The sequence below is a fragment of the Sinocyclocheilus grahami genome, unplaced genomic scaffold (genome assembly GCF_001515645.1).
Source record: "Sinocyclocheilus grahami isolate Dianchi unplaced genomic scaffold, SAMN03320097.WGS_v1.1 scaffold176.1, whole genome shotgun sequence".
Classification (NCBI taxonomy): Eukaryota; Metazoa; Chordata; class Actinopteri; order Cypriniformes; family Cyprinidae; genus Sinocyclocheilus; species Sinocyclocheilus grahami.
Genome location: NW_015505355.1, coordinates 3,557,354 through 3,584,508, shown reverse-complemented (window position 1 = coordinate 3,584,508; position 27,155 = coordinate 3,557,354). Strand labels below are relative to the sequence as shown.

At 36.5% G+C, this 27,155-nt stretch overlaps 2 protein-coding genes across 2 annotated transcripts in view; both read right to left on the bottom strand.

The window, feature by feature from the left end:
- LOC107593799 (xenotropic and polytropic retrovirus receptor 1 homolog) overlaps positions 1-9,375 on the bottom strand; it is a 36,022-nt gene extending 26,647 nt beyond the window's left edge. Inside the window, exons 1-2 of the mRNA XM_016283674.1 lie at positions 8,950-9,375; positions 1,959-2,010 (exon numbers count right to left, since the gene is read on the bottom strand). Of these exons, the coding sequence (XP_016139160.1) occupies positions 1,959-2,010; positions 8,950-9,018 (121 nt within the window). The 5' untranslated portion in view covers positions 9,019-9,375. The remainder of the gene's footprint in view (positions 1-1,958; positions 2,011-8,949) is intronic.
- A 1,429-nt stretch (positions 9,376-10,804) lies between these two features.
- Positions 10,805-27,130, bottom strand: LOC107593856 (discoidin domain-containing receptor 2-like). The gene is made up of 15 exons (XM_016283736.1): positions 27,082-27,130; positions 24,246-24,348; positions 23,928-24,159; positions 23,155-23,302; positions 21,734-21,836; positions 21,485-21,668; positions 20,515-20,755; positions 20,282-20,353; positions 19,067-19,203; positions 18,703-18,904; positions 14,463-14,612; positions 12,272-12,284; positions 11,949-12,183; positions 11,719-11,868; positions 10,805-10,953 (listed from the first exon to the last, which is right to left on the bottom strand). Exons 1-15 carry the CDS (start codon positions 27,128-27,130, stop codon positions 10,822-10,824), a joined length of 2,151 nt encoding a protein of 716 aa, XP_016139222.1. The 3' UTR covers positions 10,805-10,821.
- Between the last annotated feature and the right edge of the window lie 25 nt (positions 27,131-27,155).

The following is a 27,155-nucleotide window of genomic DNA, read 5'->3' as shown; positions in this document are numbered from 1 at the left end:
GATATGGGTTTTTTGACAGCCGATGCCGATATCTTGGAAAGCAGGGTGGCCGATATAATTTTATTTATTTTAATGTATATTTAAGAAATTTGATATCTTTTGAAAATGTATTAAATGATTGTGTAAAATAAACATGCTTATACTTTAGAAGACAAAGCATTTTTCACAAATAAATAAATATTTAATAAAAATAAAAAATAAATTAAAAAAAAGTAAACATTAACACTGTAATTAACAGGGCACTCAGTATTGAGTTTGTGTGCATTGGGAATCATATATATATATATATATATATATATATTTTTTTTTTTCACATAAAGCCAAGGTAACACTTATTTGACATACAGCACGCAATGAAAATGACATGAATATGACAGTGGGCAAATGCATAAAGTGCAGCTTAATTTGAAATTACTAGTTTAAAGTTTGTCGATCCTGCCAAACAGAAAAATGTATCGGCCGTAGTGCTGGGCGGTATGACCAAAAATTTATATCACGGTATTTTGGTATTTTTTTTTTCATGCATGACCGGGTGTTAACCATATTTTCTACTGATTGAGAGAGGAAATACTGCAGTATATTGACTTAGAATGCCCTATTTTACTGTCATGATGAGTGAATATTGTCAAAAAATACCACACTACATAGTGACTAAACACGACTCCTTTTAATACATGTTAACCAGGAGTCACTCATTTATAATCGTGGCATCGTCTGATAAAATCAACATGCATCTACACTAAAGAGCGGCTATGCGGTTGTTTTGGCTACATTACTTTTTTGTCTCATGCAGCGCACTGCCTGCATCCAAGTAACTAAAAAAAACAACAAACAAAAAAAGTACATATAATATTAACAGACGAACTACGCTCATATTTATAATTCCAAACAATCAGTAAGCGACAGGTGCTAGGAAACGCTGTTTTGTACTCATTTATTGACGAGATGGCTGCGGTGCGGCCAACTGAATTCGCTGCTTCTCTGCCGCTCACTGAACAGAACAGCACTAATCGTCCGATGCCGAAATTTGAAAAATTCCAAATATCGGCAGATATATCGCCTTGGTTTTAATTCCGTCGGGGGCGCTGTTGGCCTACTTCTAATAGAATGAAAGTAAAAAACACAAATAACATTTAGACTATGTTTCTGATTAAATAAATCAGTAATTGATGTCATAAAATCATGAGTATGTTTTGATTTAAAGGTCAGAAGCTATAGCTTACATGAAAACAATAAAAATCACAAACATGATACTTGTAAAATAAAAAATTGTATATATACTGATTTATTCATTAATGTGTAATATGTAATATTTTTTAAACAAATTATGATCTCTGAAATATTTTCAGAATTTTTACAACTCTTTTGCTTTAGACCATCTACAAATGTTAAATCTTAAAATAAAATGTTAAGGTTACTACTGCAAAATGCAGCGATTTATTTATAGTTAAAGAACTTCATTATTGTTTATTTAATTCAACAAATAAGTTCTTGTTAAAAACTAACCAAAATCAAAAATAATTTGCTTATAATTTCCACATAGGACAGACTTGGTCTCGTTTCCAAACAAAAGGAAATGTATCGGCCAAAATGAGTTCGAAAAATATCGGCATATCGGATATCGGCAAAAATCCAACCCTAGTTTTCATGTCAGATTTTTATTTTGAACATTCATTTTCATAACAGTCTTCAGATATTTTCATTATCTCCATTATAGCCATGCCCGCCCCCAAGTACTCAAGTACTCATTTTTGATACCTAACGATGATCGAAATGAGAAATTTCCCAAAATGGCCATCCCTAGATCAAACAAAGGGTTTTAACTAATTTGACAACAAAACCCCAAATTTTCCACCTTAAAATACTTGATTTATTTCAAACGAACAGTAAACTGGTAATTACACTATTTTTTATGTGCTGATTTCCAGAGTATGTTTTCATGTATTTCATGTATTTACCTTCGATTGATGGGGCCTGATCCTGGGCCGAGTACAACATTTCTTTAAAAGCCTGTGGAGAAGAAAAGAACATGAAACACCATTTCCAGAGGTCAGACAATTGACTTTCATATCACACAGCAGCATGTGACTGGCACTGCGCCTGTTCTATCTGACAAGGGAAGCCCTGTCAGGATGCAGACGGACTGAGACAGAAAGACATGAGTTTTTGAGTACAGAACAGGAAGTACTAAAACTAAAAGAAAGATAGAGGAAATGGCTGTTTTTAACTTTGTCCAAATCTAGAATTGGATATCCCCTCTGTAAGAAACACATCGTGTCCTTGAATCAGAAAAAATTAGGACAAAGCATTGGTTACAATAGATACAAGCGTAGGAGACTTTGAAGCATTTCCATATGGATGCACCATTCGACTCGCCAATATTAATTTTAAACCTGTGACCGGAGATTGACAAATAATACTACAATTCTGGGCCAATATATTTTTAAATTATAACACACAATTGCACACACATGTGCAGTCCAACTCTACTAAATGCTAGGGATGCTAGGGATTTTTTTTTGGCCGATACGATACAGATTTTAACAAACAACTATTGACCGATTCCGATACCGATATTGGTCAATTGCATAAAGCAGGGATTAAAAACTGAAAAAAGAAAATCTGTCAGTTCACTCCGAGCAGAATTGGTATTTGAATGTTTCTGTTCCTGTGTTCCACTGCATTATTACCGTTCCGAAACCGGTTTGAGTAGAAAAAATACTGGTTAATAACGTTATTTTTAAAACTTTTTCTTTGCTTATAATAATAATAATAATTATGAAGTACAGCGTTTTCTTCACTCAAAAAGAAAAAGAAAAAAAAACATGCAGGTCTTGATCTGGTAGCCTATCTTGCGCTTAGTCATAGCCAATACAGCATCATCTTTTCTAGATTTTGACCAAATGTATTATACAAAAGAAAATACTGTCAATGCTTTAAAGACATTAAAGTAGGCCTATTTTTTCAAGATATTTAAAAATGTTTGCAGCATGGATAAAAAAAACGATACTCCTATAAGCGTTTTGAGAGGAAAAAACAGCCTAAATTAGTAGGCGGTACGCCGCATTTTATTATTAATATATTATTATTTTATTATTAGCATTCAGAAATAATGTCGGCTAAAACACCGGTAAATAAAGCAAAATATTTACAAACACAATTAGGCTATGTTACTTCCCTTCTCTCCACAACAAATCCTCTAAAGTTGTAAGCCAAAACTAATTAATTTAAAAACGAAATTGAAGCCTACCTCTCTCATTCCGCACAAATTCAAATGTTCCATATTCACGACGTATCTGGAGGTGGTGGTTAGGCTGAACGGCACAGACTGTACTACGGACTATTTGAAATGGAGCAGTGTAACATTTTATGTATCTTTAACTATTTAATTTTCATAATGAACAGGCTGCAATGTCAAGTTAGCAAAAATATGTTGTATGTGCGTGTGAGTCGCTGACGCGATTCAAAACTGCAAAGCTTTTGCAAAATAAAGAAAATGGCTTTCCTTTCCATGAACTTCGGAGCGCGCGTTACAATGATCCAAACTCAGCACAATTTTTTGCTTTCGTTTTGTTAATCTGTTAATGATTTAAGTGAAATTTATTTAGTGTATAGGCCTATATATTCCTTTTTATGTAGCATATATAGTTTTATTCAATTTTCTCTGTTTACAGAAACGCTGCAGGAGCGTGATGTGAACTTGTGTGAATCCGTGTTCTACACGATCCTGCCATTTTTTCTGGTTTCAAACACACAAAAAGCTGCATATTACCTGCCATTCATTTTCACTTAAATGTAGGCCTAATGCTTAGTTGGCGGTTCGTGACATATCCTCAGATAAACTAACTCCAGGGCATTTCCATTGCGCCTTAACGTTACCTATGATGAATTTACAGCTGAGCGCGGGCGTTTCACTGGTTGGATGCATCAGCGTCACATTTGCATAGGTCATACTCTGTTGTCTGACAAACTATATTTTGTACAGATTTTTTGTTTTGGCAAGTATTTAATTATTTTGCAGAGAGAAAAATGTTGGATTATGCAACAGACATGCAACTCATTGTCTCCATGCAGTTAATTAATAAACCATCGGTATCTGCCCTTTTCATGCTATTTCCAATGTGCCGATGGCTTTAAAATAATCAAAAATCGGCCAATACATCGGTGCAACCCTACTAAATGCGTTAAAAAATAATAAAAAATTAATAAAAAAAAAAAAAAAAAAAAAAAAAAAAAATATATATATATATAAAATGTGTGTGAATTGTAATGTGACCATTTTCAAGAATAATCACTGCACAGATAGAGGCTGAGAAAAAAAAGAAACTGCACAATCATTAAAAAAACAAAACATAATTGTTGATTATTTCCCTTGATATTGTAATCACTATTATTAATGTTGGTTAACAGAATTCAAATTTACCAACAGAAATTAGAAATACAATTTTAATTTTTTTTTAAAGTGAGTGCAAAAAATTTGGGAAATGTCATGTCATATTCTTCACGTAGCTACAAATCCAACACAAACTGAGAAAGTTTATTGCCATTTTATGCGTCAATAAATCAAGACAGTGACGTTGCCATTGTTATCACTGTTAATTGTCGCAATTTTAGGAGTGTTCTCATGAAAACTCCTATTATAATAAATGTAGTCTTCTACACTACATGATGAATCCCTTATTTACATTGAATCTCTGGTTTTTGTTATCACTAGTGCCGTGTTCAAAATATCGATACGACGATGTATCGTCACAGTGATTTGACGATACGAGTATCGATACAGCTGGCCCTGTATCGATACTGTGGCATGTGTGCAGCAGTGGACCACGCTTAATTTTACAACGTTTAAAATTTAGTAGAAAAGTTCGAGGTTTCTAAAAAAGAATGAATATAAATCAACCATAAATCAGCCTTGAGCGTGTGTGCGTTAGATACAGTGCAGACAGCGCATTAGTTTAGAACTCTTCTAATTTTTTTATTGTAGAGAGTGTGTTAATTTGTGCAATGATAACCTGCCAGCAATGTAAATCATTTTTTTAACATATTAGAATGAGTACATTACAATATAAATTTATTAGAACAAGTACATTATTATTTATGGGCTTAAAAACAAGATGCAAACAATCAGAATATTGTACCTGGTGGGGAGTGCACAATGTAAACATGAAACATATGCCATTACCTATATTGTACTGTGGTACAGTTATGGAGGCCCTTCATAATGCAGAGGTCAACTGCCTGCTCTGTCAATAGTTAGAAATGGCACTATAGTATGCAGTGTTTAATAAACAGCTGTTTTTCTCAATTCTGCTGAGGTGAAATTCAGTGCAGTCATGTATCGTGATACGTATCGTATCGTATCGTGACTTTGCTGGTGATACACAGCCCTAGTTATCACTCATGGTCTTTGGCAGTGACAACAAAACTACTCATAACAGTTTTCTACATATGTATAAATAGTCATATTTCACAAAATGTAAATTTTTGCAATATACAGCTTTATAGAACCATGCATTATTTTTATTTTATATATAGCTTATAAAAGTAGCATGGGGCAGAGCTGTCATTGCGGTGTCAGCGTCAAATTTCCTGATTGGTGCACCACTAGTAATTATGACATGCGTCTAGCCACATCTTAGCACAAAAGTGCATAATCACCAGAAAACATATAAGGCTATTTTAAAAACATGTTAACTTACTATGACAAAAATTTGCTTTATTCGGTTGCATGCTTTGCATAAATATTAAGATTTAATTTAAAATGAAAAACTACAATGATATTGTGGAAAGAGGGGTATTTTATTCGCTTTTATGCATCACAATAGGTGAAAGGTCATACACATCCAGTGGAGAAGCACTGAGGAGTGAGAGGCAGGAACTTTGCCTGTGGAACTCAAATCAATAACAACCCATCAATATTTTGCTTGCCCTCTATCAGTTATCATGTCTCACTGTTACATCACAGAGAAAGAGAACACAACCCATGGAGAAAAAAAAAAGTCACCTGACCTCCATATTAAACAGAGCCAATCAAATTAGACAAGCTGGGCTACATTAAACTTATATTCACAAACAGTTCTCTGTATTATTACTGCACTGAGTATTTTTATGAAATGTTGTTTGAATAAAAAGTAAAAGATAAAAGAGATGAAATGTGAATAATTTTAAGTGTAGAACCACACTGAAATTCCTTACAGTGGGATTTCCTCCATGTTCAGCACAGTATTTGTCACTGACCTCAGCATGAACCTGAACGCTACTCCTGAACGCTACTCCTGAACTACAGCATTGTAATCAGAGCATGTGTGAAATGTCAGAGTTTTCTCTCACTCCAAGATCACTCTGAAACGGCTCCAGATTAAAAGCATTTTAATGCTAAATGCTATTAAATGTCAGTGTAAAATATCATCACAAAGAAAAAACAAAAGAAACCAAACATCTCATGTAACAAATATTTTCATTCCTTTCACATAGAAAAATCTGAAGATGGGCAATACACTCTTTGTCCTCTTCCAGATGACGGAAGATCATGATATAAAAATAAATATCTATTTTTATTTTTAAGTTAATTAAGTGCAACATCTGGGTATTTAAAGTGCACTTGATCTTTTATGGAATCTTCAGTATGAATTCTACGTTTACTACAAAATGGCACAGAATAGTGCATAAGCAAGCATGTAAATTGTGACACTTTCTCTTTCAAGATACTTGGCAGGTTTGGGTCAAAATTAAAATGATTAAAATTAAGTCTGTTAATGCGGTTCATCTGAATAAGTGTGAATGCTGCCATCTGAACTTTAGTGCACACCAAACAAGCCAACAGAGACCCCCTGAAAAGGGTAGTCGGGTTCAACTGAAATATTGATGCTAAGCGGACCAAAGATATAAAATGCAATGCACCAAAAACAGGACATCATATCACATAAAAAAAAAAAACTCCTGGGGACCCGCTGTCCTGCAGAGTTTACCTACAGCCCTAATCACATATAATCCAGTTAATCACGCACTTCAGCAACAGTTTTGGATGACCGGCAAGTTTGCAAAATATACTGCATGTCATAAAAGCTGTCCAAATAGGTTGTAATGTATCCTTGTGCCTTCAGTGTCCTATTTTTAGGATAGGTGTTAAAAATGACAGTGTGAATGCTAAGCGAATCAGGACTAAATGTATGATTTAATTTTTGTCCGGACCAAAAGAACCGAACTACAAGTGTAAACACATCCTAAGTGAAGAAAAGAAAATGAAATACCAAGAGTGGGAGCTGGAACAAAACAATTATAGAATGCTTTGACTGGTTAAATATCGCACACAAAAAAAAACTTTGTCCAACAAGTGATGACAAATTCACATGCAAATACAGTTCTGCAGTATACAGTACAACGCAGATTCTGAAGAAGCCTGTTGCAAAAACAGAATCCTGTAAGAAAACATGAGCTCAGAGGGACTGTGGCCTTGACAGCTGCATCGGGGATGTTTACTTGTTCTACCAGCAGGCCTGCACAGTTCTACACCCAGGCCAGCATACACCACATTTCCATGACTAAGAAAAAGGTCTTAAACTCTGAGGCAGCCTTGCCTTTAGTCTCGACTTTAGCATGCTTTTTTTGAAACGGTAAACATTTTTCTTCTCTTTCCGAGCGTCAGGAATCATGTGATAGCCCACTCAGAACACAAAAATCAGCAGAAACGCTCATATCTCTAAATAAGCTGACATCAGCTTTGTCAAGACTGTGTGACACGAAAGAAAGGTCACAGAACATAACAAATCAACACATTCATAGTGCCCAGTCATAGCGGGCAAAAATAAATGTGCTACCAAATAGAGTGGGGAAAAAAAATTATCCTCGAGATCAGAACTGATCTCTCCTCAAGGCAGGTGAGAGGGCATTATAAAGCCTAAGTGTGACAGAGAAAGCAAATCCGTCACCGGTTTATTTTCTGCTATCATTTATATTTGATTCAGCAATCCCTTACAAACACAATCCGCTGTGTACTACTCTCAAAAAGAGATGATGACTAATTAATTAGCAAATGTCCAAGGGGAAGGCAATAATCTCATTATGTGTAGGCCATTAAACCCTGAAGGAGCTGCAGTACACTAAAGCCCTGTCAACTCTAACCCAGTCCAGTGTCGAAGACAAAGAAAACTGCCTCGTATGCGCTCATGTGAAATAATGCAATTATGTAGCCTGATAAGCACTGCATTTTGAAGCTCTGCATCACCACCATATATGTTTGTTTTGAAGGAATGACCCCTACAGGTAATTACAGACCTGAAAAACAATGCAGATAAGGACTACATGGCAATGTGGGGGGGAAAAATACAATTGTATCACGCTGCCACTCCTAAATGTTCCATGTAAGCAATAAGTATTGATGAAAAAATGAGTGTGCTTGATTTTGGTCATTGCTATAAGCCTGATGAACTTGTTCACCCTGTAAATTCTCAAATATTAAGTTTTCCAACTCCTAAATCCTAAAATTAAGGAGGATACACTATTTGTATTCGAGATATGAATCAGAATTTAATATCCAAACTGACTGTTTAGAGATTTGTGTTCTCTAAACTGCATCCTGGAATTTGAGTTACATACCCATGTTGAATTTGACATTTTAATTTAGTCGTCTTATTGGTTTAGAATTTTTATTTAATAAACATATTAACAAAGCTGATCGTGAGCAGCGCGAAACATCTGGACTGATTCACCTCGCATCCCTGATGTTCATATACTTTAAACTCACACTAGCGTTAAAGCTATCAGCTGTTAGCTTTCAGTTACAGACTAACCCTGAACAGATATGACAGACATTAAATCACATAAATACAGATGTCTTTCGTTCAAAGTCTACAGTATAACGACAGATGACTGGTTTTAGACCGGTTTCGTGAGCTGAATGGAAGCTGTCTGAGGTAAAATAGCTCAAGGTTGCTTTTCTTCGGCTCTTACCTCATATTGAATGTATTGTTTCCTCCACTCCGGGGTGATGTGGGCAGACAGGTGCTCGGTAAACTTCATTTTTTTGAATATTTCGGGGTGCTTTTTGTCCGAGGAGAGTCTCGCGCTGCTGGAAAATTACCAGTGAATCATCGCGAGCTGTGAAATCACCCTCAGATTAACGGCTGTTTTCCGCTGCTCCGCGACATACATATTCAGGGCAAATATTGCGATATTTTCAAACAGCCGTCCCCGGTGTTTCTCATTATCCCTTCAGCTGTTTTTTCAAGTGCTGCGGGACGCTGGCAGCGGTGGTTTAGAGGGCTGAAGGAGCTCTTGACAGAGGTTTTCTCTGCCTGATATCTGAGGCTGAGGCTGAGGCTCCAGCAGCCGCCATCATTATCGGAGAATGACGTCACGGGCGCGTCACCACAGAGGATGTTTTCCAGCTCGCGGTGTGACCGCTCGTGCCTCTTAAAATAATTACTGTGAATTATAGACATGTGAAATCAAGGGCAGGCTATTTTTAACCCAACATGCCTAAAGGCAAAACGTTTCTCGTCGCACAAATGTGCATTTGAATTCGTGTCGTTATCATTGACAGAGTGACATGTTTAAGGCTGAAGGCTCAATCTACAAACCAGTGCTAGTGTCTGTGTTTTTCACCCACCTATTTCTCAGTTTTGTGTGTTAAAACTTTTGTATGTATGTTGGTGTGTATGCATATATGTATAATTTTATGTATGCAACCATTCATTCGTTATGCTTAAAGGCACAATATGTAAGATGTTTTTATTAAAATATCCAAAAACCACTAGAACAGTGTTATATATTTTGCTAACTTGTGTACTTACATTATCCCAGATGTTTCGAAGAATGTTTAAATCCAGAGAAATAAGCAATTTTAACTAGTGACACGGACCGTGTCCATAGTGTCGCCTGCCAATGACGTCTTAACCCCTCGATTTCCGGTTTTGTTTTGTAGAAAACATGGAAACACCAAAGACGCTTTAATATGTTGTGTGTTTTAATAGACTGGTGACGACCGCACAGAGTAGCATTATAACAGAACTTTCAAACGTATCTATTATGATAAAACCGCGCTGCTTTACCCCACATACGCACGACCGGAAGGAGCGGAAGCGCTAAAGTGTGGCATAATAAAAGCTCCGCTGCTTTCGAGCCGAGTGTCACTCTCGTTCCGCGGCTTCGTTTCACTTTGACGGCTTTCAGCCTCACCCTGCTGCATTCTGCTACGTTAATAAATCATTAGCTCGAGCCCCGGGATTGCATCTGCTGTGGGGGATGAAGACCACAACTCCCATGATTCCACACTCAGTCACTGCGTCATCAAACTACGCCTTTGTCTATTTGTTTATTTTGAATACGCCGCTCTCAAGCGGCGAAAATTACATATTATGCCTTTAAATTTGAGTTAAATATTGGTAAAAAGATCAAATGACACGAGACATGTAAATAGTTTCCAACATATTCCAATGTACTTTGACACTTCCCAGATTCCCTTCAAGATTTATCAACAAAGACACAATTATTTCAAAAGGCAATAAGATTATCATCATTTTGCTCCAATAAGTCAGCAAATATGTATATTTAATAAACAGTGACAACAACAGCAAAATGAACAGAAAGTACATTACTGTACATACAAAAGGAAAAGAGAGTATATTGAACAAAAAATAATAACAAAATAACATCCATTTAATTTTTAGAACATAATATTTCATATTTATATAGGTCAACATTTATGATTTTCTTATTTTTAATCTACACTGAAAAAGAAGGATATTGCTATTACATTTAGCTGAGCTTCCCTTACATGTCTGGGAATTGCTGAATGTGTGTGGGGAAAAGCTACATTTTCAATTAGTCATGGTATTCCATCAGTGTGCTGTGGATCTCCAGGAACGTGGGTCTTTCTTTGGCATTTCTCTTCCAGCAGCTGAGCATGAGGCTGTGCACTGAATCAGGACAGCAGTGTGGCTTCGGCAGATAGACCTGAGGGGTTCAAAATACAGCTCAGCAATGACACCTTTAGTTTTTGCCAAGTTATTGCATGGATTTTTCCTGACTCATCTTGCAGTGCCAGCTAATCTTAGGCACAAGGGGAAAACAAAGCATAAATATGTCAGTCCAAGAATTAAAAAAAATACACTGAAGTGCTGCAGAAATACTCTTTTTCAAACAGTAATCAAATGTAAATGTAAAAAAATATAAAAAAGAATTGTATATTTATATCTAAATACTAAAAGTAATAATACAATTGCATTTAAATTAACATAGTTAATTAACAATAAAATACAAAATATATGAAATATTAAACAAACAAAAAAAAATTTCTTTCCCATTTTTATTTTAAAAGGGACAATGCACAATTAACATGACTACTTAAGACCATCATGTTAATGTGCCAGATTTAACCATACAGGTCCATTTTAATCTGTAGTCCCTGGCAGGTTGATGGTAAAAAGTTCATAAGTACATAAACCATTAAAACGTTAATTAAATTAACATGTTCTTGAGCTAGTCATTTACAATGCACAAATAAAAAATATTTAGTACATAAATGAACATTAAAATCTAATAAAGTGTAAAATGACATATTTAAGCATTAAAGAAGGAATATTGTTATTAAATAAGTAGTGTTAATGAGATTTTTTTTTATTCTTGAGGTCTCTGGTGATTTCCTAGATCTTGTACGGTTTGAAAAGTAAAAATGTTGTCATAGATGAAGGTTATAATTGTTGCATGCTCAAGTCTCACCTGTTTGTTTTGGTCTCTAAAAAACTCGCCCGTGTTTTCGATCACCTGTTCATCTGTGAACTGGGCATACGGCTGCTCTTTACACAGGGTCAGAATCTCCCACAGGGTCACTCCAAATGCCCACACGTCACTGGCCATGGTGAACTTGCCCTGTAGAAACACAGATGGTCAAAATGATAGAGCAGCATGTGAGTTTGTGGCCCCACAAATTTGACTCCAGAAAGACATACCAGTAGGATGCTTTCCCAGGACATCCAGCGGATGGGGAGCACTGCTCGTCCCTGTATGCGGTAGTAATCTCCACGATACAGGTTGCGGCTCATGCCGAAGTCGGCGATCTTGATGGTGTTATTTGTACCCACTAAACAGTTGCGTGTAGCGAGATCACGGTGAACGAAATGCAGGGAGGACAGATACTTCATTCCCGAGGAAATCTGAGAGGCCATGCGGATCAATATGCTGTAGCTGCAGAGAAAAAAAAATGCATTTATAATATTTTATCCTAAAGTTTGGTCTGTTCATTAAACAAAACTTTCATATAGCTTTAGGAGACGCTGAATATAGCACTGAAGTCAAAGAAACAAACTTTTGAGAGGAGCGTCTGCATTTGTTTTATTGATCTCTAAGCAAAAATCAAGGTTTCCTCTTTAAACCTGATTTGTGCAGTTTGTGTAAAAGCAGATAACACTCCCCATAGTGTTGATTTGCAGAACGCATACTGGCTAGTTTACAGACTGCAGAAATTATTATGGGATTAATTCATTTTTCTGTGTTTTTTTTCTTAACAGAAAAGAGGACATTTACTATTATTATTATATTATAAAGATGATGCATATGATGTAAGACATCATACTTAAAAAAAAGAGTAATAGAAAATAGGACGCACTATATTGCAGGGTTGGAAATTAATGGGGGCTTGGGCAAAAATGCTACCAAAATGAACAAAAATGCCCCACAAATTCAAGATAAATGGGGCAAAAAGTGCCCCTACACAATTAAACAATTGATTGCGACTGTTGCGTTAAAAACGAATTGTGAAAATTAATGAAAAGTGTCTATTTGTGGAATTACATTTTGATTCACTCACACTGCAGCAAATTCCTTTCACACTTTTTTTTTTTTGCAGTGTTAAAGGGATAGTTCACCCAAAAATGAAAATGTGATGTTTATCTGCTTACCCCCAGGGCATCCAAGATGTAGGTGACTTTGTTTCTTCAGTAGAACACATATGATGATTTTAAACACAAACCGTTGCAGTCTATCAGTCGTATAATGCATGGCAATGGTAACAAAATCTATGAGAGTAAAAAAAACATGCACAGACAAATCCAACGAAGATTATGTTCTCTCGCACGAACTCATTCGGGAGTGGTGACTTTCCACGTATTCCCAACTTCTGAGCCTGCTCGCCTGAAGTTATGGTTGATTGCTCTTCGGCTGGATATCAACACACCCATTAACGTAAACTACACCAGAGCGCGTACACATCTCACGCACCGGATGCCGTGCGCGCGCCCAAAGACAGTTGGACATAGTGGACTATTAGAGGTAAAAAATTATGTAAATACTGTTTGGTTTCTGGCACAAACCGATCGTTTCGTGTCTTAGGACATCAATGTGCCGTCACGAGTCGCAGGGGGGAATTTGGATTTGTCTGTGCATGTTTTTTTTACTCTCATAGATTTTGTTACCATTGCCATGCATTATACGACTGATAGACTGCAACGGTTGGAGTTAAAAATCATCAAATGTGTTCTACTGAAGAAACAAAGTCACCTACATCTTGGATGCCCTGGGGGTAAGCAGATAAACATCACATTTTCATTTTTGGGTGAACTATCCCTTTAAGCCTTATGACCAATCACGCGCATTTCTGTTGATCTTAGGAATGCAATGGCCAATCAGAGACAATTGGATTAGTCAGCGCTGAAAACTCTAGAGTTGTTGTTGAGAATGCGCGCTCACTGATTGAATAGCTTGTGAATTCCCTCATCATAAACAACAAAGTGCCAGTAAGATGTAAATGAAATATTAATTTCATAGCTTGAGTGATTATGACAGAGTTTTTGCACTAGACTAGACTAACATCACGGACCAACATGTTTGTCTGTGAAGCCAGAGCCAGAATATATGAAGAGCCGTTTCCCCAAAACACAGACACAAAAAGCAAAAAAGTTTTATATGTATTCTATTAATCGACATTAATAATCATTATTACAATATCAAGAGCAATAATTGACGATTTTTGTCATAATATTACAGCCATATTAGCTCCTATTTTTTTAAACGTATAATTTAGAAACAGTTTTAAACAGTCAATTGTTATTGTCATAAAGTATTTTGATTGATTGAAGTAGGTGGTTAAATTTGACATTAATTGTCCTCACAAATGTAAAATTTCTGACCCTGCTACTGTATATTGTATTAATATAAAGGAATTTTCTATATTTATTTTTACAAATTCTACTCTCATATTATTGCTAATTTAGCTTTTGTTTAAGATGACATTAAGTGTTAAAAAGCCCCCAAAATATTATACATTAAGTAACATTTTGGCTTGAGTCTAAAGAAAATACAGTATATTTATTATTTTTGTTATAATAATAATAATATAATAATAAACATCAAATAAACTACTTTGTATGAAAGAAATTAGTTAATTTAATGTTTGAATCCAACCATAAATATAATTTAAGAAAAACAATAAATTTGGCTATATCAAATTATTATTATTATTTTTTTACTTCCTGGAGATAAGGGCATGTTGACCACTGTGACGCGGTAACTGTGGGCACCAGCGGCTTCCTGCTGGCTCACGATATCTGCCTCTGCGTAGTGTGGGGCCTCATCTGTAGGGTGGGTCGTAGAGGGTTCGGAAGGGGCATCGATCATTGCTGTAACACAACCATATTAACATAGATATGTTATGTTGTTAAAGGTATAGTTCACACAAAAATCTAAAATCTGTCATCATGTCATTCTAAACTTCATTTCAGAATTAATACAGTTATTTTTTGTTAATATGCATTTACTTGGGAAATACAGAAGGATACATCACTGGGGTGATAAGAGTTTTAAATGTATCTTATGCTTACCAAGACAGCATTTATTTGATAAGAAATACAGTAAAAACAGTAATATTATTACAATTTAAAATAACTTTTCTATTTCAGTTTTTTTAATGTAATTTATTCCTCTGATAGTGTCACAGTCATCTGCTGGAGTGCCCACTCCTCTCAGATCATTGCCCAGTGCTTGTGGACTTCAGTTCCCATCATCCCTTGCTCTGATTATTGGTCCATTACTCTCAGCTGCATGTGATTTGAGATACTTAGCTCACCTTTATTATACCCTGCGGTCTGTGTCATTGGTTGCTGCAGTATTGTTTTTGTTACTTCGTGTTTGTGGATTACCTTGTGCAATGTTGTCTGCTTTTTTGCCTTGATGTGGATTACTGTTTTGGGACTATAGTAAAGTACTGGCATAAAGTTGGCTTGACGTTGCACTTTCGATATTCGCAAATTTAGGGACCTTCTCTAAAGTTGCATGCGATATTGGTATACACTTTTCTAACTTCAATAGCATTTGAGGAGAATGACTTACAGTCCTAAAAACAACTGTAAACTGTTCATCTAGGTGTCAACTATAATGCACACCTTTTACATTTTTGATATTTGTTAAAATAAACTGTAAATCATATGTAAAATATGCCACTTTTTCACACCCGTTTTTCACATCCAAAAATAGCGTTTTTACATATGATTTAGTGTTTATTTTAATAAATATCAAAAATGTAAAAGGTGTGCATTATACTTGACACCTAGATGAACAGTTTACAGTTTGTTTTATGACTGCAAGTCATTCTCCTCAAATGCTATTGAGCTTAAAATTTGCGTTTGAGCCCATTCGGTACTGAAAAATTGATTTTTTTAAACAAATTATTTACAGTTTATTTTAATAAATATAAAAAATGTAAAAAGTGTGCATTATAGTTGACACATAGATGAACAGTTTACAGTTTGTTTTATGACTGCAAGTCATTCTGCTCAAATGCTATTCAGCATTAAATTATGGCATATTTTGCATTTGAGCCCATTCGGTAGAGAAAAATAGCAATTTTTATATATGATTTACAGTTTATTTTAATAAATATGAAAAATGTAAAAGGTGTGCATTATAGTTGACACCTAGATGAACAGTTTGCAGTTGTTTTTATGACTGTAAGTCATTCTCCTCAAATGCTATTGATGTTAGAAAAGTGTATACCAATATCACATGCAACTTTAGAGACGGTCCCTAAATTTGCGAATATCGAACATCCAACATCAAGCCAACTTTATGCCAGTTAATAAAGTTGCTATTGGATCTTCAATGTTACCTAAAGAGCATTCCGTGACACAATACTGCAGCCATTTCAAGATCCAGCCGTTTTGGAGTATTGTATACTTTGTGCAGACATTTTTGGCTTTTGCTTTGGGGCTAGAGTATAATGAGGCAGCGCTCAAGGATCTTTTTAATGTGTGCCTGGATGACCCTCTGCGGGAGTTGGAGGGACTTAGGTTCCTTGACTTTCGTCAGATTTCTCCGTCTTCATAGCCAGTGTTTAACACCAGATCATTCAGAACCTGCCGCAGAGGAAGTAGTTCCAGAGTCTGCTCTTGAGGAGGCTGTTCCAGCGTCCCTTCATAGGTTGGCCGCCAACCCAGAGTTCCTTCACAAGATGGCCGCCATGCCAGAGCACCAGCCGTGAAGTGGCTAAGTATGGTGTCCCATACTCGGAATTTGTGCTCTGCATTTAACACATCTAAGTGCACACACACCCGGAGCAGTGGGCAGCCAATGCTGCGGCACCCGGGGACCAGTTGGGGGTTCGGTGCCTTGCTCAAGGTTTTCACCTCATTCGTGGAATTGAAGGTGAAGAGAGCGCTGGTTATTCACTCCCCCCCACCAACAATCCCTGCCGGACCTGAGACTCGATCCTGTGACCTTCGGGTTACACGTCCGACTCTCTATCCATTAGGCCACGACTGCCCCAAATGGATGTCATGGATGTCGTCTGAAGCCTTCACGGATGCCACTCCTGTGTTCTCGGTCATCGTGAATCGTTCCCGCAGCTGGTATCTTAAGGGCCTAGTACTGGTTGTCACAGAGACCATTCCATTCCATGAATCCAATCCAGAGCCCGCTCCAGTCCAAGAGCCCTCAGAGTCCACTTCAGAACCTGCTCCAGTCTATTGCCTTGTCCAAATACCCACACTTGCGGTCTTTGCACTTGACCACTTGACAACATATGTGACATATTTCCTGTATTTGGCCCAAGTGTTCAAGTGAGGATGAAGACCGCAAGTGTGTGGTGAACTTTTCATTACCTGATGGGACACACTTATAGTGTTGTAAAAATGCAAATGTTTACATAGCTTAATTTCAATTTTTAAATACTTTGCATTTTAAAATCAACTTTTAAATGTCTGTTCAGTAGTCCCTATAACATGACATAATTTTAATTTGTGGTGCTTCTAATTAAGAGATAAAAAGCAGTTGCAAATTTTGTACAAAATAAATATTACCACTACTCATCTTTGCACCAATAAAACGTAAAAACACAGTTTTTCTACCAAATTATATGTAATATCTAATTATTATATTAATATTTAACTTGCATTGGAAAGGTTTCCGTGACCTCTCGCGAGATCTCGGCAAAAAGTCTCACGATTTATTTCCAGAACATGATGCATGATGGGATACATTAAGCCTCGAATAGCGCTCCGGAGATAGTGTGGATTCAGTGTGTATTAAGGGCACTGCACTTTGGCGTTTTTAAGACCTGGGACAGTCTTGCGCACTTCCTGTCGCGCTCAAGTGGCCAAGATCGCAAGTGTGGGTATTTGGTCAAGGCATATGAATCTGCTCCTGAGCTCACTCAAGTCTACGAGTTCATTCCAGAGCTCGCTCTGGTTTACGAGTCCACTCAGGTCTACGAGTTCACTCCTGAGCCTGCTCCAGTGCATGAATCCACTCCTGAGCTCACTTAAGTCTACGAGTTCATTCCAGAGTTCATTCCCATCTATGAGTCCGCTCCAGAGCCCACTCAAGTTTGAGTTCCCTCCTGAGCTCATTCCAGTCCAGGAGTCCATTCCTGAGCCTACTCTACTTGTGTCTTGTGTGGTTGCTGCAGTGTTGCTTCTGTTACTTCGAGTTTGCTGGTTCTGTGTTTGTGGTTAAGCTTGTGCAATGTTTTCTTGCTTTTTTGCCTTGATGTGTATTACTGTTTTGAAACCATAATAAAGTTTCTGTTGGATCTTCAATATTGCCTCGAGCATTCCGTGACCAATTGCAAAGCTGAATTTTCTTAAGTCTTCAGTATCACATGATCAGACATTTTTTTAATTCACTGATTTGGTGCTCAAGAAACAATCTGTTGTCAGTGTTGAAGTTGTGGAAACTGAAGCTTTTTTCAGGATTCTGATGAACTTAAAGTTAAATAGGAGCAGGTGTATTTACTGTAACTTTATACGTTCTTGCTTAAATTATGCATTTCTTTCCAATAAATAAAAATCTTGCTGACTTCAAACAGTGCAATTTTTCAAGAATCTTATCCGAGCTGTTTGCATAAAACTAGTCCATACTTCAACTCTTTATATAGCTTTGTGTGACAAAGAGGCAACAATTTAAGTTGTTATTCATTGATAATCTTCTTCAATGACAGTTTTTAAAACCAATATGGTGACAGGATTGAGAAAAACAGAAGTCCACTTTGATATCCAATGTCACATAATACATTGAAAGGAGACATATTTGAAATGAAAGTTATAGCAGATGAAAAGATTGTCAGTGAATAATGCCCTTAATTTCAGGCTGTTCATCAAAGAGTTATTTCATATGGCTGTCTTGGTGTTAATTTCTCCAGACAGACTAAGTTACTATAAACTCCTGTAAACTGGGTTTGGAATGACATGAGGATGGGTAAATATTGAGCAGCCCTACCAAGGTTTTCCGTAGCCTGGAATTCTGGTAGTTTCCGTAAAAGTAGTGATGGTTCCTGATAGTCAGATCCCATGGGGAAAATTCGTTCATATGTGGAATTGGACTCAACATCGCTGGACAGAGAGGAGTGACGGTGGGTGAAGGCCTCTCTCTGAACAGACAGACGCGTGGTCAGCTCATCATCCAACATACGCTGAGAGGCCTTCAGCAAAATGTGATACATAACATGCTACATTGATAACCACAAACTGACAGCAGGGTTATTATAGTTAACAAAAACTAAAACCATTAAAAAAACTGCAGGCTTCAAACTCGAGTTGATGATTGTTGTCTCTGAAGTTGATGTTGAAGGTAATAATCTTACCTTCTCAATCATCTTCTGCCACACCTGTCGCCAAAGTATGATTATTATAATGGCCAACAGAATGACAATAATGGCCACCAAGCAGCCTATCAGGATCCTTGTGCTGCTGTCATCGATTTTGTGGGTGGGATCATCACCTGCCGAAAGTTCAGAGTAGGAAATACAATACAATATTTGTTATGTTTTACAGAATCAAAATCTTGTTTATGTTTTCTGTGAAATTACATAATTTCAAAGTGAAAAAAGTGACATGACATGTGGCCAAGTATGGTAGACCCATACTCAGAATCAGTGCTCTGCATTTACCCATCCAAAGTGCACACACACAGCAGTGAACACACACACACACAAACCGTGAACACACACCCGGAGCAGTGGGCAGCCATTTATGCTGCAGCGCCCAGGGAGCAGTTGGGGGTACGGTGCCTTGCTCAAGGGCACCTCAGTTGTGGTATTGAAGGTGGGAGAGAGTACTGTACATTCACTCCTCCCACCTACAATCCCTGCCGGTACGAGACTCAAACCCACAACCTTTCAGTTATGAGGCCGACTCTCAAACCATTAGGCCACGACTTCCATTTCAATGCAATATTGAGCAGTGCGATGCTTCTATCAAAAAAGCGCTTGCTCAAGGGCACCTCAGTTGTGGTATTGAAGGTGGGAGAGAGTACTGTACATTCACTCACCCACCTACAATCCCTGCCGGTACAAGACTCAAACCCACAACCTTTCAGTTATGAGGCCGACTCTCAAACCATTAGGCCACGACTTCCATTTCAATGCAATATTGAGCAGTGCGATGCTTCTATCAAAAAAGCGACTGGCACTTTTCACTGTGGATGGGACTGCAGTCACCATAATGAGAGTTATGATTTCTCCCATTCATATAGCCTATAGTGAAAATATTCACACCCCATTTTTTTCTTTTTCTTTTTTCTTTTTTACATTTTATTATGTTGCAGCATAATTACAAAAATCTTCAAATTATTATTTTTCATAAAACTCTAAAAGCCATACCAATCTATTAGTCTCTAAAAATATATTTTATGTGTCTAACTGTGAAATTCATAAGGCCACTGCATGAAGTAATGAACAACAGGCGGCACTGTTGCCTGCAAATTTATACTGTAAAATCATATAGCAACCAATTGGCACTGTGTGAGAGCAGATATTTATTCACAAATAATTCTGTATTGTATCTAAAATAAATATAACATTTACCTGGGTGAATCCCTGGAGTTTGATTACGTTTACGAGGAACAAGAGAGGTGTTGTACACTGCTGTATCTGAAAGGTGAATTTGGGTGAAAGGCATTTTGAACGGCAGAGGTACTGTATTTTTAGTAAGCTATTAATATGCTAAAATGAATCATGAAAAAGTGAACAGATAAGAAAAGGAGTGCTGGAGATGAAAGAAAGAACATGCAGCGTGATTAAACCACTATTACCTGACTGGAAAGCAATTTCACTGAACATCATCCAGATGTAATTGAATGCAAAACGGCACCTAATTGTGCTGGCCATGCGGTTGCCAAGGGCAACCGTGACAAACCGAGCACTTGGACTGATGTTGTCTGCTTTCGGCTTGAAAACCATAGGATTGGGCTCCCAGTCTGAATCCGTACGGAAGTAACAAACGGCCTGTCGAAACATTTTTACTCCCCATGTGTACATGTTGTTACAATGGACCTATTGAAACAGAAGGTTATGCAGCAATACAAAATAATTAATTAATAATTATAATAATAGCATATATGTTACCCCTTGTGAATAAAGTAGTAGACCTACAATTGAATGCACTTTTTAAAATATTATGGAAAAAAAAGTATGAACCTATATAATTCATTGCTTCTATTGTCTTTTGAAATTAAAATGTACTGTCTAATATACTGACAAGTATTTGTTAAACAAAAATATAATTGAATGTCCTTTTTACTAAGACTTGTCATGTATTTAAGTATATTTGCAAATACAAATTTGTAATGAAGTTGCAATTTTGTTCATTTAAAATATAACTTTACATGTTATAATAAAGAACACTAAGTTAAAATTATATTATATTATTATTAAACTGATATTACACTATTATCAAGAACTTCACATGTTTAGTTTTAACACATTAAAATAAATGTATAAAAGATTATTAAAACAATGATTTAAAGCATTTAATTTGACATTATTACAAAGATCACATTTTAAAAACTGTCTATAATAATATATTCAATGCCATATATATATATAATATGCAAGTATTTTTTAAAAATATATAATATAATATAATATTTTTTAATATAATTAATATATTTAATATTATTTAATATATAAGATTTGAGGAACACTACAAGTGCACATTCAGTACAATTAAGCACACTTCTTTTTCACAAGGGACATGTAGACACAGATGTATTTCAGACGAACCTTCATTGACGTGAAATTTCTGACGCGGTCAAACTCAAATGTCATCTCCACCGAGCCACCAGGGAAACTAGAATTGATCCAGCCCACATAGTCATAGCCAGGCCAGACCCCATACACCTGGCTTTTGGTGAAGTCATCTAAACCCCAGCTTCCATCAGTGAGCTGTCCAAGGCCTTCTGTCATGCTGGGAGAAAACCTTGTTTCATTTAAGTGAATGAAGTGGTGATATTTACGTGTGTGATGCTTTACCTGTAACTAATGGCTCCATCATACACAGTGTCATTTAAGTAGATTTGTTGGCCTCTGAAAGACATCTGCTGGCCAGCAGGGGCGCTGTAGGACACAAGACCATCTGCACCAATGATGAGAGGTAAAGTCACCCAAAAATGAACATTTTGTACCAAATCGATATGAATAATGATGTGCTCACTCCTTTCCATACAAATACATCTAATGGGGATTGCAGCTTTCAAGTGAGCCACCAGGGAAACTAGAATTGATCCAGCCCACATAGTCATAGCCAGGCCAGACCCCGTACACCTGGCTTTTGGTGAAGTCATCTAAACCCCAGCTTCCATCAGTGAGCTGTCCAAGGCCTTCTGTCATGCTGGGAGAAAACCTTGTTGTTTCATTTAAGTGAATGAAGTGGTGATATTTACGTGTGTGATGCTTTACCTGTAACTAATGGCTCCATCATACACAGTGTCATTTAAGTAGATTTGTTGGCCTCTGATAGACATCTGCTGGCCAGCAGGGGCGCTGTAGGACACAAGACCATCTGCAGCAATGATGAGAGGTAAAGTCACCCAAAAATGAACATTTTGTACCAAATCGATATGAATAATGATGTGCTCACTCCTTTCCATACAAATACATCTAATGGGGATTGCAGCTTTCAAGCTTGCAAAAACGAGCTTGCAAAAATTGCAAATTTTCTTTATAGGGATAAACATTATCATTATCATATTATAGGAGGAAATATCAGTGGGAAATACAGAAACAGATAAATACAGATGTGTCAATCAATCCATCCATCCATCCATCCATCCATCCATCCATCCATCCATCCATCCATCTATCTATCTATCTATCTATCTATCTATCTATCTATCTATCTATCTATCTATCTATCTATCTATCATTTATTATTTTGTCTGCCAAGATAATAAAATCTTGATCACATTTATTTATGTATTTTAATTTATCCTCATATTTCCATTCATTTATTATTTTTTATTTATTATTTAACACTATTTGCATCATTTATTTATTGATTGGCTTTTTTATAGCGACTTAATATCTCCCCCCCATCTACCTTTTTTACAGTTAGTTTTAATTAGCCATTGCCATAAAAGTATTATAAAACCAGTCCATACAGCTCATGAGTTATACGATTGCTTTGTGTGGGAAACAGACCAAAGTTTAAGTTGTTATTCACTGAACGTCTTGACATTCTGGAGGAATCAAAGTCAATGAAACGACATAAGGCTGAGTAAATGATTCAATGACTATTCCTAAAGAGGCTGAATCAATCCCATAAAGGCTTGAAACATATTCTACTTCACTATGTCAATGCAAAAAGACATTTTAGGTAACTATTATCACATTGAGGTTTGTTAATGCTACAGTCTGCATTTGAGCACTTGCATGAAATATGTTTTATAGTTTACCGAGCCATTCACAGCCGTAGAGCTCCACCCTCATACACACAATCATAGAGGGGTCAGTCACAGGCATGAAACGCACAAAACGAGCAATAATGGGAGGCTCCAGGTCCTTAAGCACAACATCATAGGCGTTACTGTTCCCTTCAATGATCTAAAAAGATAAATAAGGATGAGAACACACAAAGAATGAACTCATAGTTCACAATGAACTCATTTCACAATCCTCATCATTCTTAGAGGCCTAAAGGTAAAGTCCCCCCAAAATGAAAGTTCTGTCAATTCAAAACCAACGGAGGCCCTACATGGAGACAGATATGTGAAAAAAGTATTGCATGGCCACAAGAAACTTTCCAGTCATTCTCAAAACCTTTGAGATCTCTTGCAAAATGACTGCATTTTCTTGAGAAACTTTTTCTTCCAACCTCATATTATTTATGCCACAAAAGTTTTGTGAGTGAACGCAAAGATTCTTGGGGGAGTGCAAAAGCACTGAAATATAATTTTCCCCCCCCATCACCCTGTCCCCTCAGGGGCTCAATACAAACCAGTTTGACTTTCTTTCTTCTGCATAACACAAAAGATGAGATTCTGAAGAATGCTGGGGTCCAAATGACATTGAGTCTCATTGACTTTCATTGTATGGAAAGAAAATCAACTGAAACATTTTTTGAAAAGAAAGTGGCACAGGTTTGAAACATTATGACGGTGGTAAAGTGATGACAGAATTGAAACTTATCAACAAATCAAAACAAAGATCTCAGTCTCCATCATCTCACCTGTCGACCTTGCCGGTCACGCCAGGAGACCCAGCGTGTGCCGTCCCGGCTGTATTTAACCTTGTATCGCTGGGCAAACTCATTGCCCACTCCATCTGCGTGCCGTCCCTGCGTGCCAACAAGAGTGACAAAATGGAGGGTGCGAAGGTCAATCTGCAGAAATTCCTTTAGATTGTCTGGTTCAGCCATGACATCTGGACACCACGCTCCATCTCCATCATCAAAATCCAATCTGAAAAATAGAGGGATATGGTGGAGAAAATCAGTTCTATTATTAGTGTAATAGGATCAGTTGTGTGATCAGTGTGTTAAATGTACCTGCCATATCGAGCTGCGGTGGACTCTGACCACTGGCTGGAAGCAGAAATATCTTCATCCTGAATTTGGCCTCCAGTCATCCCCAGTGGGTACCTACACACAGCTATCACATGAAGAAATTTAGGAAGGTTATATGACACATATTGCACAGGCACAGACATTTATTAAAATTATGTGCGTTGACACAAAAGTGAGAATATCCATTATCTGTTAATGAGTCTGTAAATTGTAAGGATTATGGATGTTACTCGTTTGCCATTTAACAAATGGAGCAATAACATGACAATTTTTCTTGTTCAGATCAATTAATTTATTCAAAAATACATACAAAATTAATTCATATAATGACTTGAATTAATTTCAATAATTTTCTATAATTTTTATAATTAACATGTTTTAATTTCTGAATTAAAATAGGGTGCATAAAAGAAACGATGATACAACAATCCGGATATCTCAATTAAAAATTAAACCATATGATAAAAAGATGCAATAAAAAATAATAATAAATAAAAAGATGTTAAAAAAAGACACTAAGAAGTCTGGTGTAATATTTTAGTACACACACACAAACTATAGTGTTCAAAAGTTCGGGGTCAATAAAAGTATTTATTTATGTATTTAATTTGAAAGAAATTAATACTTTTATTCATCAAGAATCCATTAAACTGGCCAAAAGTGACAACAAAGACATTTATGATGTAATAAAAGATTTCTTTTCAGGGAAAAATTCTGAGAGAGAGAGAGAAAAATCCATGGTTTCCACAAAAAGTATTAAGCAACACAACTGTCAGCATTGATAATAATATTAAGAAATGTTTCTTGAGCAGCAATCAGCATACTAGAATGATATCTGAAGGATCATGTGACACTGAAGACTGGAGTAATGATGCTGAAAAATTCAGCTTTAGGAATAGATTACATTAAAATGGAAAACAGTTTTAAATGGTTATAATATTTCACACTACTGTATTTTTTGATCAAATAAATTCAGCCTTGGTGAGCATAAGAGACAGATTACTGCCACAGTAATGTAATAGCAGACATTCATTGAAGGTGAAATGATCCTAGGTTCTCAGTTTCTATGTTCTTGGGACTGAACCGATCATCTGTGTTTATATCCTAGAGCTTAAGCATGAGGCTGCCACCACTCCAGAAACTGAAACAGCAGACGAAGCTTCACTACACAGTAGGTGGCATTGTGCCGCAGGAGCTAGACTCCGTATTTTTGCTCCAGGGAGGTTGTGCGAATAGGTGGAATCCACACCTCATAAGCAAATACCCAAAATACCACTCAACCTCATCCGTGAGGCCTCAGCTGAAACAGAGAGACTTTTATGTTCATTCCAGGACATGCTCAGGACATTCTCACCTTCGTGAAGTTATTTCTCTTTAAAAAGTAGGTAGAAAAACAGTTGCTGCAAAGTTGATGAATGATCCATCATTATTATTTGTTACATATTTACCAGAAAACACAGAACATTCTCCAATTCCTAACATTATAGAAACGTTCTCTTTAGATTATGTTTTCTGTAAACAGAGTCTAAACAGAATCCATAAACTATCAATCTCAGAATGTTCTGGGAATCAAACATTTTTAAAGACAATTTTTTTTTTTGCGATTTTCGTTCCCTGGCAGTAACTTTCCAGCAGCGTAAGGATAAATAGACTCCACTGTAGAGGAGTACAAACTGGAAAACTCAGTCACCCAGTGAATTAATACTTCCCATCTCTCTAAATTTGATTTGTTAGCCTTGGCAGACGAAACAGACTCTGGACCCCCAGCATAGTTTCCTCTCTGACACTACCTAGTGTCAATGACATGCCTGTTTTCAGCTGTCTGCTCAAGTGATCACCATTTTAACAGTAAAAGACGTTCATTTGTTACTGATGATTTCCCTTAGTGTATACAGTGAAAAACTGTAATAGATCTAATGGGACACTTCATGTTATGATACTGTTAAATTGACAGTTTTGGAAGTGAAAAAGAAAAAAGCATCTTATAATTTGTGATGAAAAACCTGTTTGACAGCTCACATGGGTTTTCATTGAAATAACTAAGCTTCTTGTCAGCTGCACTTTTTGTCATCTGTTATGTACATTGGGGCTGTATGTTACATTTTACGCTGTTATTTAATATTTATTGCATTATTTTAGTGTCATGTGTGTTACCATGATGGTTTTTTTGTATTTGTACGACACTCTGCACCTGTTTTTTGGTGGTTGTCAGTGCAATATGAAGGTACAAAAAAGGATATTTTAGTATCTCAGTTGGCATATTAGCGTTACTGTATATCAGTTCATAAAACATATGCGTTTTGTTACTGTAAATAGAAATTAATTTCATAAAACCTAAAATGCTGCTAACATATATTTTTTACAGTAAAGTTATGACAACCACAGCTGCCGTTTCTTTTTTTTCCTTTTTTTTACCTTAAATTGTACTTTTTTCTTTCTTTCTTTTTTTTTTTTTACAGGGCATCTGACCAAGTCTTATCATCAGATCCTTTGAATTCAGATGTAATTTCCACTTGTAATTCTCTTTATTCCGAAAACGTTTTGCACTTGGCGCTTCCTTTGCACGATTCTACATTTCTGAATCTCTGTGAGCTTTTGCCAGTATTTTTGTGTGGAGGTCTTTTTCCCCTCTTGTATTAATTTTTAAGGCACACATTGGCATGAGGCTAACTGCAGTGAACCTGATGCTTACCCAACTTCTCCTAAAGGCTATATAACAAAATTACTTGACATGAATTTGCACTATATAATATTATGACTCAAAAGCTGTTCCTCGTTTGATTTGTGAATTATATTAATTATGCTTCATTCCTCTCACCTGGGTTGACCTGTGACTTCACGGCTCCAACCAGGAGAAATATACACATATAAATATATATATATAGTTAGTAA

Coding starts and splice junctions, on each gene's coding strand:
- LOC107593856 (XM_016283736.1), bottom strand. CDS start 27,130: ATGTGTATATTTCTCCTGGTTGGAGCCGTGAAGTCACAGGTCAACCCA. Junction 18,905..19,066: donor GGCAGAAGATGATTGAGAAG/GTAAGATTATTA, acceptor ATTTTGCTGAAG/GCCTCTCAGCGTATGTTGGA. Junction 14,613..18,702: donor CCAGGCTACGGAAAACCTTG/GTAGGGCTGCTC, acceptor GTTGTGTTACAG/CAATGATCGATGCCCCTTCC.